Raw genomic sequence first — 10,656 nt, 5'->3', positions numbered from 1 at the left:
GAAATAAAAAATGTAAGTAGAAAGAACAACATAAACACCATACTATACAAAGAGGTCAGCAGGTCCCTCTCTGTTACATCCAGTGCAAAAGTCTAAGTCAAAGGTCAAGATTCCACCTTGACGCCTAAGTTTAGTTCAGTATGTAGCCAAGCAGTCTCTTTTCTCTCCCTTCTGATCCTGATCCATCCGCCAACACAGCCGAACGTCTTCACCGAGGCATCACTCGCATGTTTTAAAGTCTTTCCTGAGTGTAATCACAAAAGAAGACCCCTGCAATGAAAAAAGAACTTAGATTAGGTATAGAGAAACAGCAGGGTGTTAAGGAGGAAAGCTGAAACTAAAACTAGGTTTAAAAACAAGAGAGCTGTGCCTATCAGCACAAACCATGCTTGACCACCAAAAGTTTGGGTGGTCATCGTCCACCACAGATGAACGCTATTAGACTGAACTTGCCTTATGGCGTTTTTCCATTGCATGATACTTGCTCGACTCGCCTCGACTCTCTGCTACAAAAAAAAGTCCCTGGTACCTGCTAACAGGTATTTTTTTAGTATCACCTCCGTCGAGGTTCCAAGCGAGTTGAGGTGATACCAAAAGGTGACGTGAAAACCTGCAGACTACTGATTGGTCAAAGAGAATTGTTACTAATCACTGCGTCATCATTACTAGCGACAGACGAGGGTGTCCTGAACAAACCCGCCATTTTTTAATAGTTTAGCCAGTGGTGTTTTAGTTTTTTTTGCTGCCTCCAGCTTCTTTTGAAACAAAATTGTTCTTGCAGAGAGTAAAAAACAACACACCTTCGACGTTCTGTGTGTGTGTCGTGTTAGGTCAAGGCAGTTTGATGCGGCATCGCTATGACGACCAGCGACGCTCACCTCAGGCATGAGGCGGTACTAAATCTGCAATGGAAAATGGAGGACGGGGCACCGCGGCCGAGTCGAGTTGAGTCGAGCCCAGTAGAGTAGAGCTGGTACTAGCAGTGGGTAAGCGCCATTAGAGAGTGTGAGTGAGAACTGGCTTCCCTGTGTGGAAAGTCAGAACGTACTCACATGGTGTTTAAGAGGAAAACAAATGAGCAACAACTTCACCACTTTGTTTTCAGCCGTGACAACAGCAAAATTAATGGAAACGTATTCTGTGATGACATTACAGGAATCAAAAAGAATAAAAAATATTATTATTTATGTTTCTTGCTTTTAAACTATTGAGCTTCTTTGTCGGCAGTTTAACTTCTATACAGCCATGACCCTCGCACTGAACCAATTTAGTTTGAGCCGACTAAATGGGATTATCCCCTTGGTTTTCCTTTTTGTGTGTAAATTAATATAAACTCCTTGGTGCAAGTTTAAAAGGCGAATCCAAAGTGATGAAAGTGCTGCACATTCCTAAAGGTGTGGCTTTTGTAGATAGAGTTCAGTACAGAGGAGAGTTGCTGTGCAGAGAGGCCAGAGAGAGGCAGGGACAGAGCGCACTCATGACACTAACACTAAAGTAAAACCAAGGAGTCAGTTGCTTTTACTTACACAGATACCATTGCACTCACTCACTGCAGAGCTTACTTCTTCTTCCCGCCTAATGACATATTTTCTGTTTTTTTCTTCTGTGCCTCATTGAACAAAAGACACACCTTTATGTTAGCAAGGGGTTTGTGTGTGTGTGTGTGTGTGTGTGTGTGTGTGTGTGTGTGTGTGTGTGCGCAAGAAGACCTCATGTGACACAAATTTCATAACTGACAATTGAGTGTTTGGTAGCTCCAGGTGAGAAGCTTAAATGACACTGTGTTGATTGAATTTGGATTTGTTTTCTACGTGCCTCCTTCCTACAGCAGGAAACCTGGATTACCGCCATTGTTTTAGACCCTTACACTTTGATGACTGTGAGTACCTTCAAGGCTAGACTGGCAGTGTACTACAAACCAAATTTAATTTAGAAAGGTCGCTGCATGTGTGTGCAGGCTCAAACCATTCCTCTTCCCAACATTGTTCCCTGCATCCCCTGAGGTCACAATATGACATGTTCACTATATGATTGTTGCCATAAAAATATCACAATAACTAAACGTAATATTCTGATATTGCTCTAATTTTGCTAGAACCAAAAAGTAAGCATTTTATTCAAATAATTATTCCTGACATTGTTTATGGAGCAAAGAATTGTCATTTTCGGAAATATGCTCATTGATGGAGCCCCTCGAACATGGGGGAGAAAGAAGTAGATTTGTAGAAAAAAAGATAAATACTGTACTTTTGTGTTCTCCTGACATAGAAAACAGTCTATGTACTTCTAGGTCAGTTTGGCACCATGGAAACAACCACAACAATGGAACACACCCACCCGTGGGAGAGGTTCATAAAATAGAAACCTCAGCGCTGGGGGTTTTGAAGGAACGCAAAAGTTTCTCGGGAGAATGCAAAAGTATTTATCTTTTTTTTTCACCCATCTATTTTGTTTCTCCCCATCCCCACTTAGGTGCTCCGTATTCATTTGCTTTCTGGCAGTTATTTCTTGGCTGGGACCAGTAACTTTCTGGAGTCTCTGCTGGTTGCCTCGAGGCTAAAGGTAGAGGGCGTCCTATGCTCCACAGATTGTAAAGCGTTTGAGGCAAATTTGTGATTTAAAATTGACTTGCCTGCAACTGGTCAGAGCCAAGAAAGTATAGAGAGGCAAGAAATATTACACTAATTGTATTAAATAAGCATATTTTCCAAAATATCAAACTATTCCTTTAAATAATAATTTTTTCCTTTAAATTTTTTCACATTGTGAAACATCTCTTACTAACAGAAACACTGATATTTCAACTCTCACTACAGACTTACAATATCCACACAATTACATGTAATAGCCACAGTAGACGGCAGGTAAATAAGAGGAGGTCAGAGAAAGTGTATGCATTGGAATAGCATGTGTGTGTCTATGTGTGTTTGTATGTGTATGTTTTAGCAATCTGGCTCATATCACATCTCAATCACAGACTCTAGCTTTGCTACTCACCACCTACATTTTGATGTATGTTACAAAGATAGATAGATAGATAGATAGACAGACAGATAGATAGACAGATAGACAGATAAACAGATAGATAGATAGATAGATAGATAGATAGATAGATAGATAGATAGATAGATAGATAGATAGATAGATAGATAGATAGATGAATAGAATGGAATGGAATAGAATAACATAGAATAGGTTCTACCTCTGTCATGGCATCATCAATCTGTTTCAGCTCCTCATAGTGGTCACGAGAGTCTCTTAAAGGTTGAACCATGATCTCCTCAATCTGAGGGAAAAGCTGTTGGACACCACAGTGAGAGCAAAACTTGCTAATCGGCAAGTGTGTTTGTAAAGGAACACATCTGTACAAACACATGATCCTACCTTCATGACAGTCTCAAACATTGGGATGAGGACAAACTTGATGAATCCAATCTGAGCAGTGGGTTTGGTGACTTTATCTCTGTCCATGAAGGGAGCCACAGGGAGACCCTCAGACTTCTCCCTATCACTCTGGGAAGCACATCCGTGGGAATATTGTCATTTGGCTATTGCTTACAATGTACACATTTTTTTCTACATCATGAATTGACCTGATGGATTTTGATAATGGATTTCCAAGAGTTATGTTACATAAAGCTCCAGTTGAGGTCACCTGCATGAAGTACTCCTCCAGTAGGCAGTCCACCCATGGCTCAGCTACCTCAGTTGGCCTCACTTCGTTGGAAATGTCACAGCACTTGATTAAAACCATCTTCAGCTGAAGACACACGCACATGTACACAAACATACATGCAGCACATAAAAAAACAAAGGATAAAGAAGCCTTTTCATCATCAGCACACACACAGCATCTACGGTATTTCTGTGACAACATTACCAATTACACTAATACAATCCATTTGGCCTCTGCTGATCACAGCACACTCAACAGATAAAGGCCTGCTTGCGTTGAGGTCATGTGTTGCATGTGCAGTACGGTAAACAGCTGATGTCGGGTGGAGTTGCAACATGATCTTATAAGGCATAATGTATACATACACATGTCACATGCTCTTCATTGGTGAAATCAAAGTTGTCCACTTTTTGCTTAAAGGAGTCTAGTATCTCCCCGTGTCTGGCCATGTCGGTGGCCAGAATGAGGGTGATAATTGTCTGGAAATATAACAACAAAACCAAAAGTCTGCTAGAAGATAGTTGCATGACAATTGCTCACATTTACAAATCAAAATAGTCATAAGAATGAATCAATAATGTACTGTATATGTCAATATGTTACAAGACATTAAGATAAAACTTAGCATGCTCATCATGAATAGTGAGGGTTTTACATGTGCATCTCACCTGTCGGATCTGTTTGAAGGCCTCAGGATCCACATTTGCAAAAATATTGCACTCAGGAAGAGAAAAAATCTGGAAGGCCACAGCACAGTGATGGTTCTCCAGCGGAGATATGTCGTTGTAGCGCACTGCCAGCTCTGTGTGGGCATTGATTTGGTACCTGGTAGATGGATGACATGGGTGAATGGATGAATTGATAGAATATTCCCATGAAGCGTCCCTGAAAAGATAGGTCCGTGCCCGCCCAAAACGCCAACCAGAAACAACATGATAATCTGAATCAGTATGTTTACATACCTGAACTCTCTCCATGCTGAACTAGTTTCACAGTTCATTGACAAAAGTGTTGTGCAGAGGATGTCAAAACATACTGGGGTCAACGGGCATCTGCAGTGCTACATCTTTCAACACACCTACAGACAAAATAGGGAGTCTTACGTGTTGTTGTAGCCAGGGTGGTCCAGGTCATGACACACTGCAGCTGTCATTAGAATGCCCATATCTGTGAGAGTCAGCTTCTCCTGCACAACAGTATAAATGTATAAGTATGTAAGTGTTTAAGTATAAATTATTACAAATTGTCCAAAAAATGGCTAAATGTCCAGTCTTGGTTGGTATTTCAAACAAAAAATCGACTTGAAATGTTTAATTGTTCAGAACTTAACCTTATCAGGAACACACAGACACACGCACGCACACACACACACACACACACGGATCATACCTGTAGGTTGCAGAGGTGAATCATGCCATACATCATCTGACTAACGCAGAAGCAGTGGCGAAAGTTGTGGAAAGGGTTGCTACGGTAGTTCTCCTGAATCGCCAACTAGAAGAGAATTATTCATTCAGCGACTGACTGCAAACTCTTAAACCAAAAGTATTTCCAACCTTGTACCATTTAAAAAAACAGTTTTGTAATGCCCTTTATTGCTCTAACTATACCAGCCAGCGTTTGAGTGTGATGGGGTTCATGTTGAATTCCTTCACCAGTCCCAAGTCATGGTACATATACTCCAAACAACTTAGCATCTGCAGTCACAAAGGAAGAGAAAAAACATTCAGACCTCAGACACGTGGATAACATAGAAAGGAAATGGCCTATTGAGTTCTGGAGCAGCAATGCCAGCAAACCTCGTTATGTTCCCAGTGCCAGACATCGAATGTTGGCTTCTTGAGTGCCTCGACAGTCTCCTGAGACAGTGTGTACTGTATATGCCAAATAAACAAGGCCATCAGAACTTCAAAAGAGGCTGTAGAGATTCATGAAGTTAGCTTTGTCCAAAAGTAATGCAATTAATAGTCCCAGTGGACACACCTTTGGATAATTGGGGACATCTCGTCTAGGAGTTACCTTCTTCCCATCGTCAAAGTTGTATTTGCATGGACAGTTTACTCTGAATTGAAAAGGAAAGACATCCCAAAAAAAGTTTATTTCAAATTAATTTAACACGATTGTGTTTCTGTTGACATCTGTGAGTAAGATGGTCTAATGTCTAACCTGCCACCACCTCTTGAAGTCATCTCATCTCGTAGCTTTTTCAGATCATTTTTACACTTCTCAATCTCCACCACCTTCAAGCCCTCCACTGAAGCAAGATGACAAGAGGTTTCACAGTTTAGCTTCAGCGCAGTTAAGCTGCATTTCATGTTTTATTTACACCTCAGGTTGTATTGCATTGGTAAAGGATTTTCTGGGGAAATATTTTCTTCAAACTACCTACTATAAAATGTATCACTTACATTCCACTCTCTTCTCCAGCATTGCTAGCCTGTTGGTGACCTCAGTCTTCAACTCGTTGATGCGAAAGGCTCTGTGAGAGGAAAAAATAGAAAAAGATAAGAGACTGACGCATACTTCACATGGTCCATTGGTCATAATGAAAAAAAAAAAAAAACTGGAATGGGGCCTACAAAATAAATGACAAAGGTGAAAGAACTGATTTAACTTGCCCCTACGGGTTGAAGCTCGTATTACCATAAGTACCTAGTGTCAGGTATGTATATGAGTTATATGTCAGTGGGTGGGGGTGTGTTTGTGGGGGCGGGGGGGTGGGTGAAGGGGGGGTGTGTGAAAGAGGGCAGGCTTCAGCCATGACATAATATATACAACTGAGGCGTTTACCTGCTGAACTGATCAGCCACCTGGGACAACACGTTCTGAAACATGTCCTCCTTCTCTGCAGACATAAATACACTCCTGATAAATCATCATGATCAGCTTTGGTATTTTCCAGCTCATTGTTACTTTCACAGTAGATGTGTTATTGTTGATGCATGAATGTGTGTGTGTGTGTGTGTGTGTGTGTGTGTGTTAGAGTGAAAGGGAAATAAAGCTGTTGCTGACAGCTTACCTCCAAGTTGACCAGTAGACAGAGGAACAACTTTGTACAGAAAGCTGTGAAAAAAATCAGCGGAGCAGTTATTATGCCTAACAATTTCTTCATATTGTTCTTTTTTCCAAATATTGACAGAGCAACCTGACCACAACGTTCATTAAGTAGCCGTTGAAGAAGCTGTTGTGTAGAAAACTCCGTAGCAGCTACTGAAAGAACCCTATGGTGAGATTGTTTTGTTAGCTACTGTTTCCAAGGTAAAAAATAATCTTTAAATCTTGACCTCGATTTTTAGAGTTTTTGTAAAAATGAAAATAAATTTAGAAGAAGAATGACATTAGTAAAATGTTAAAATGTGATTTCTATACAAAAACAATATGATAATGCTGGTATGTTACTTTGGAGAGTTGGTGGGCATGGTTGGATCTATGGAGACCAAGGCTCCTTCTGGGTCCACCATCATGATGGCAGTGTTCCTGCAGTGAGAGGAAAAGTAAGTAGTTATACAGCAAGTTTTATTCACTCTCCTTAATATTTTACACTATTTTTCTACTAAGTATTTTGAAAATGTTGACATTTCTTGCCCAGGGAGACTGTTAAATAGCGTTTGGTTTAAACAGAAATGATCCATACATTGCGTATACATAGAAATATGTTTTTTTTTTAGTGCTTTACACAAAACTATGTACATTTGAGCTAGAATGTATTTTTTCCTATAGTATGTTACAAAGTTAAGTCAGTAAAGACTTTGGCTTGCTGAATGAAAGAGAAAGAGGGCCAAATGGATGAAAAATGCATGTATGTATTCATTTTCTTCAATAAAAGCAAAACAGAACTAAAGACAGACGGCGACTCCATATTGCATTTATCATTTATCACCGTCTGCTTTGATGTGTATGGCTAATGCAGTGTGTCTGTCTGCCTATTGCATGCACATGCTCGTGTTCTTGGCTGCTTTATGCTGCTTTGTGATAGTTTTAAGGTCTTAGGGCCATTTTCAAGCACATCCAGAGAGCCAGATAGGGAGTGATGTCAGCCAGATAGGGAGTGATGTCAGTGGCGGTTCTACATTGAATTACACCCTGGGCGAGATGCCCTTCAAGCGCCGCTCTAAATTGGGCACCTGATGGCTTTGACCTTTTCCTGTTCGTCTCTGTGTTTATTTGGCACTTGACAATCAACAGATTTCCCATCCCCCCCAACACTCACTCACGACCAGAAGTCAAGACTAAACCAATTCACCTCGGTGACCACATAATCATTTTGTATTACCTATTTTTTTTTAGCCATTTCACACAATTCAGACAAACAAAAATGTGCAGGAACTATTAGGCCTGTATTTATAATATTATGATTGAAATGTGCGTTATTTAGAAGAAAGGTGTGACTGACTTTAGCCTACTAATTCCATTAGAGTATTGCTCTATACAGTGGATTCTCCATTCCCCCCTTGTCCGTTCCATTTGGGAGACCCGGAGGTGCACTGTCCCTCTCGACCCCCTCCCCCTTCTCACACAGCTTCTGTGCATGGCCTTCTCAGCAAGCAGGGGCGCTTGCAGCTGCAGGGCGCGACAATTTGCCAATTCCCCAGTGAAATGATAGATAATAGAAAACCTCTTTGCGGCGCAGAGGATTTTGTTTTGTTTGTGCTGCCCGCTTCGCCCGTGCCAAAAACCGGTGATCTACATGTGAAAAAAAATAATTGAGATAACAGTGAGAAAACAAAACAACAAACCTGGGAATGTGAGATGAGGAACACAGAAGCTCCTTGATGTCACAGGGGCTGCAGTGCCGACTGAACACCACCTGTGAGGTAAACACATTTTGTATAAATTCATATGATGGAAATGATGGCAGAAGACCACTACTATTTACATTGGTTGAACATAGTAGTGGTGACATGTTTAGGAGAATCCCTCTTCTGTGGCCCACAAATCCAACACAGTGCAATCTGTGTCTACATGGTTTCCCAAGGCACACCTGCACACAGACAGCTGCTGTGGTTTGTATATAAGGCCTCAGTGTTCTGACAGGGTGGAAGGGTTGTCACATTTCATGTGTTTTTTTAACATATGGGAACATAGAGTAAGGGTTGGCTCGTTTTATGGTTGACTAAGGTCAAGTTAGCAGAGAGACCAATGAGAGAAAGAAAAGGACAGCTGGAGTGTTAGTGTTCATGGAGCTATTGGAGATAGCAACAGTATCCATGCCTGTGATGTAACCAGCCCGGTTTATAAAACTTAGTACAGTACATGCATAGAGATTACAAAATCTGTCTGTGGAAGGTTGATGAACAAAGAGTAAACTGCGTGCAAAAACTGTAATCTCACATCTTGAAGGGAGCAGGTGTAGCAGACAAACATTCAGCCTCAGGCTGTGGGCTCGGGGCTCTTGAACAGACATGTGTCATCGCCAGCTCTCTACTTGAAGCACTCTGCATCACCAGATCAACAAGTGTTTCATTTATCTGGCAGCATGTTTGGAACGCAGAAACATAAAACCCGAGGCTTACACCATTTGCCACAACTGTTTGAATGATTGCTGTTATGACTAAAACTCTGAAATAAATGAGTGCTACACTTTATTTAGCATTCTATTTTTTTTCTCACCACTGTTTATTGGCTTAATTGCTGATTCTATAAAATGAAGCGCAAGGAAAGAATGTAAATCCATATTTTCATTCATACACAACAGAGGTGTAAGGCAGCAGAAATGAATGCTGGTGTGTGTAAGCTGTTAACAACAGGTGTTGTATAAAGTTGGTTTTATAATTATTATAATACCCATTATTACATTTTCAATGTCTTAATGTAAAATTAAATAAAAATGTAAATTTAGTGGATGAGTCCCAACTGCATGCATTTAAACATACTTTGGAATGTATTGCCAAAACAATCCATACAACATTAATTCAAGTATTTTTCATTAATTGATTGATTTATTTGACTACAGATCTATATCTAATGCCTAAAGATACTGTTAATATTTTTGGGTCATATTATTTACAGTATATGACCAGTTTGCTGGCAAAAATACAACATGATAAAGTATATATATATATATATATATTAACTTTATAGTCAAACCAGCTCATTTCACACAGCAGAAAATGTTTTTAGTCACATTGTATTTGTAACAAACAGGGAAGACTGAACAGAATTTTACAATGAAAAAAAAAAACAACCCAGAAATACAGCCATTTCACTGGAATCAGACCCACCTTTTGCACTTTCCCATCCACATCCAGGTAAATAGTTTTGGGGGCATAGGAGGAAGAGCTGGAGCCCATGTTGACCTCCTTCTCCTCTCTCAAACACCCGCAAAGATTCTGTCTCGAAGCCCTGATCGTCAAACCTGATGAGCCACTGGAGATATTGGAGATATTAGATATATAGATATTCTTTTCTGTTATTTCGTGCAGAAACAGCTGAGTGTAGCACAAATGCCTTATAAAAACAGTAAATCATGACAAAAGAAGATAAGAAAACATCAGCAACAGGTGTGCAGGCTCAGTTATCTGACAACAATTTCAAATGACATAATTCTCAAGTTTTTGCTGTTGCCATTCTCAAGTTTAAAAGAAAGAAAAAACAAATACAAATATAAACCCAAAAAATGATTATGACAAATAAAACATGAATATTTTCCATAATACACAGCCTGTTTTCACAATTCAATCAAATAGTAAAACGTTTTCTTTCAATGTAAAACAAAAAACATAATTATACAGTTTAAATAAATCACAGTCAAATTAATTGAACAAATGCAAGAGCACTCACAGTGTCAGCGATGCAGCTTTCCCTATGGATATGAAAGGTAATGTCCCAGGTGCTGAGGATGAAGCTGATTCACATGCAGACACACAGATGCACATACACAAATGGAGAGCTACAGGGGGGGAGAGAAAGGATGTGAGTGATAGAGAAGATGAGAAAGGGTATGTGTAAGGGAGCAAGAGGAATATGGAGTAGTATGAATA

General features: G+C 40.1%; 1 protein-coding gene across 1 annotated transcript; it reads right to left on the bottom strand.

The window, feature by feature from the left end:
- Positions 1 to 1,558: 1,558 nt before the first annotated feature.
- pde9ac (phosphodiesterase 9ac) lies at positions 1,559 to 9,966 on the bottom strand. The gene is made up of 18 exons (XM_028573974.1): positions 9,898 to 9,966; positions 8,413 to 8,483; positions 7,076 to 7,153; positions 6,696 to 6,739; positions 6,467 to 6,521; positions 6,085 to 6,155; positions 5,843 to 5,930; positions 5,660 to 5,738; positions 5,476 to 5,550; positions 5,287 to 5,373; positions 5,066 to 5,170; positions 4,780 to 4,862; positions 4,345 to 4,501; positions 4,042 to 4,155; positions 3,656 to 3,760; positions 3,385 to 3,513; positions 3,203 to 3,298; positions 1,559 to 1,609 (listed from the first exon to the last, which is right to left on the bottom strand). Exons 1-18 carry the CDS (start codon positions 9,964 to 9,966, stop codon positions 1,559 to 1,561), a joined length of 1,557 nt encoding a protein of 518 aa, XP_028429775.1.
- Positions 9,967 to 10,656: the final 690 nt, after the last annotated feature.

This window comes from Perca flavescens, chromosome 3 (genome assembly GCF_004354835.1).
Source record: "Perca flavescens isolate YP-PL-M2 chromosome 3, PFLA_1.0, whole genome shotgun sequence".
NCBI lineage: Eukaryota > Metazoa > Chordata > Actinopteri > Perciformes > Percidae > Perca > Perca flavescens.
Note: the sequence above shows the minus strand (reverse complement) of the source record. Positions and strands in the feature narration are given on the sequence as shown.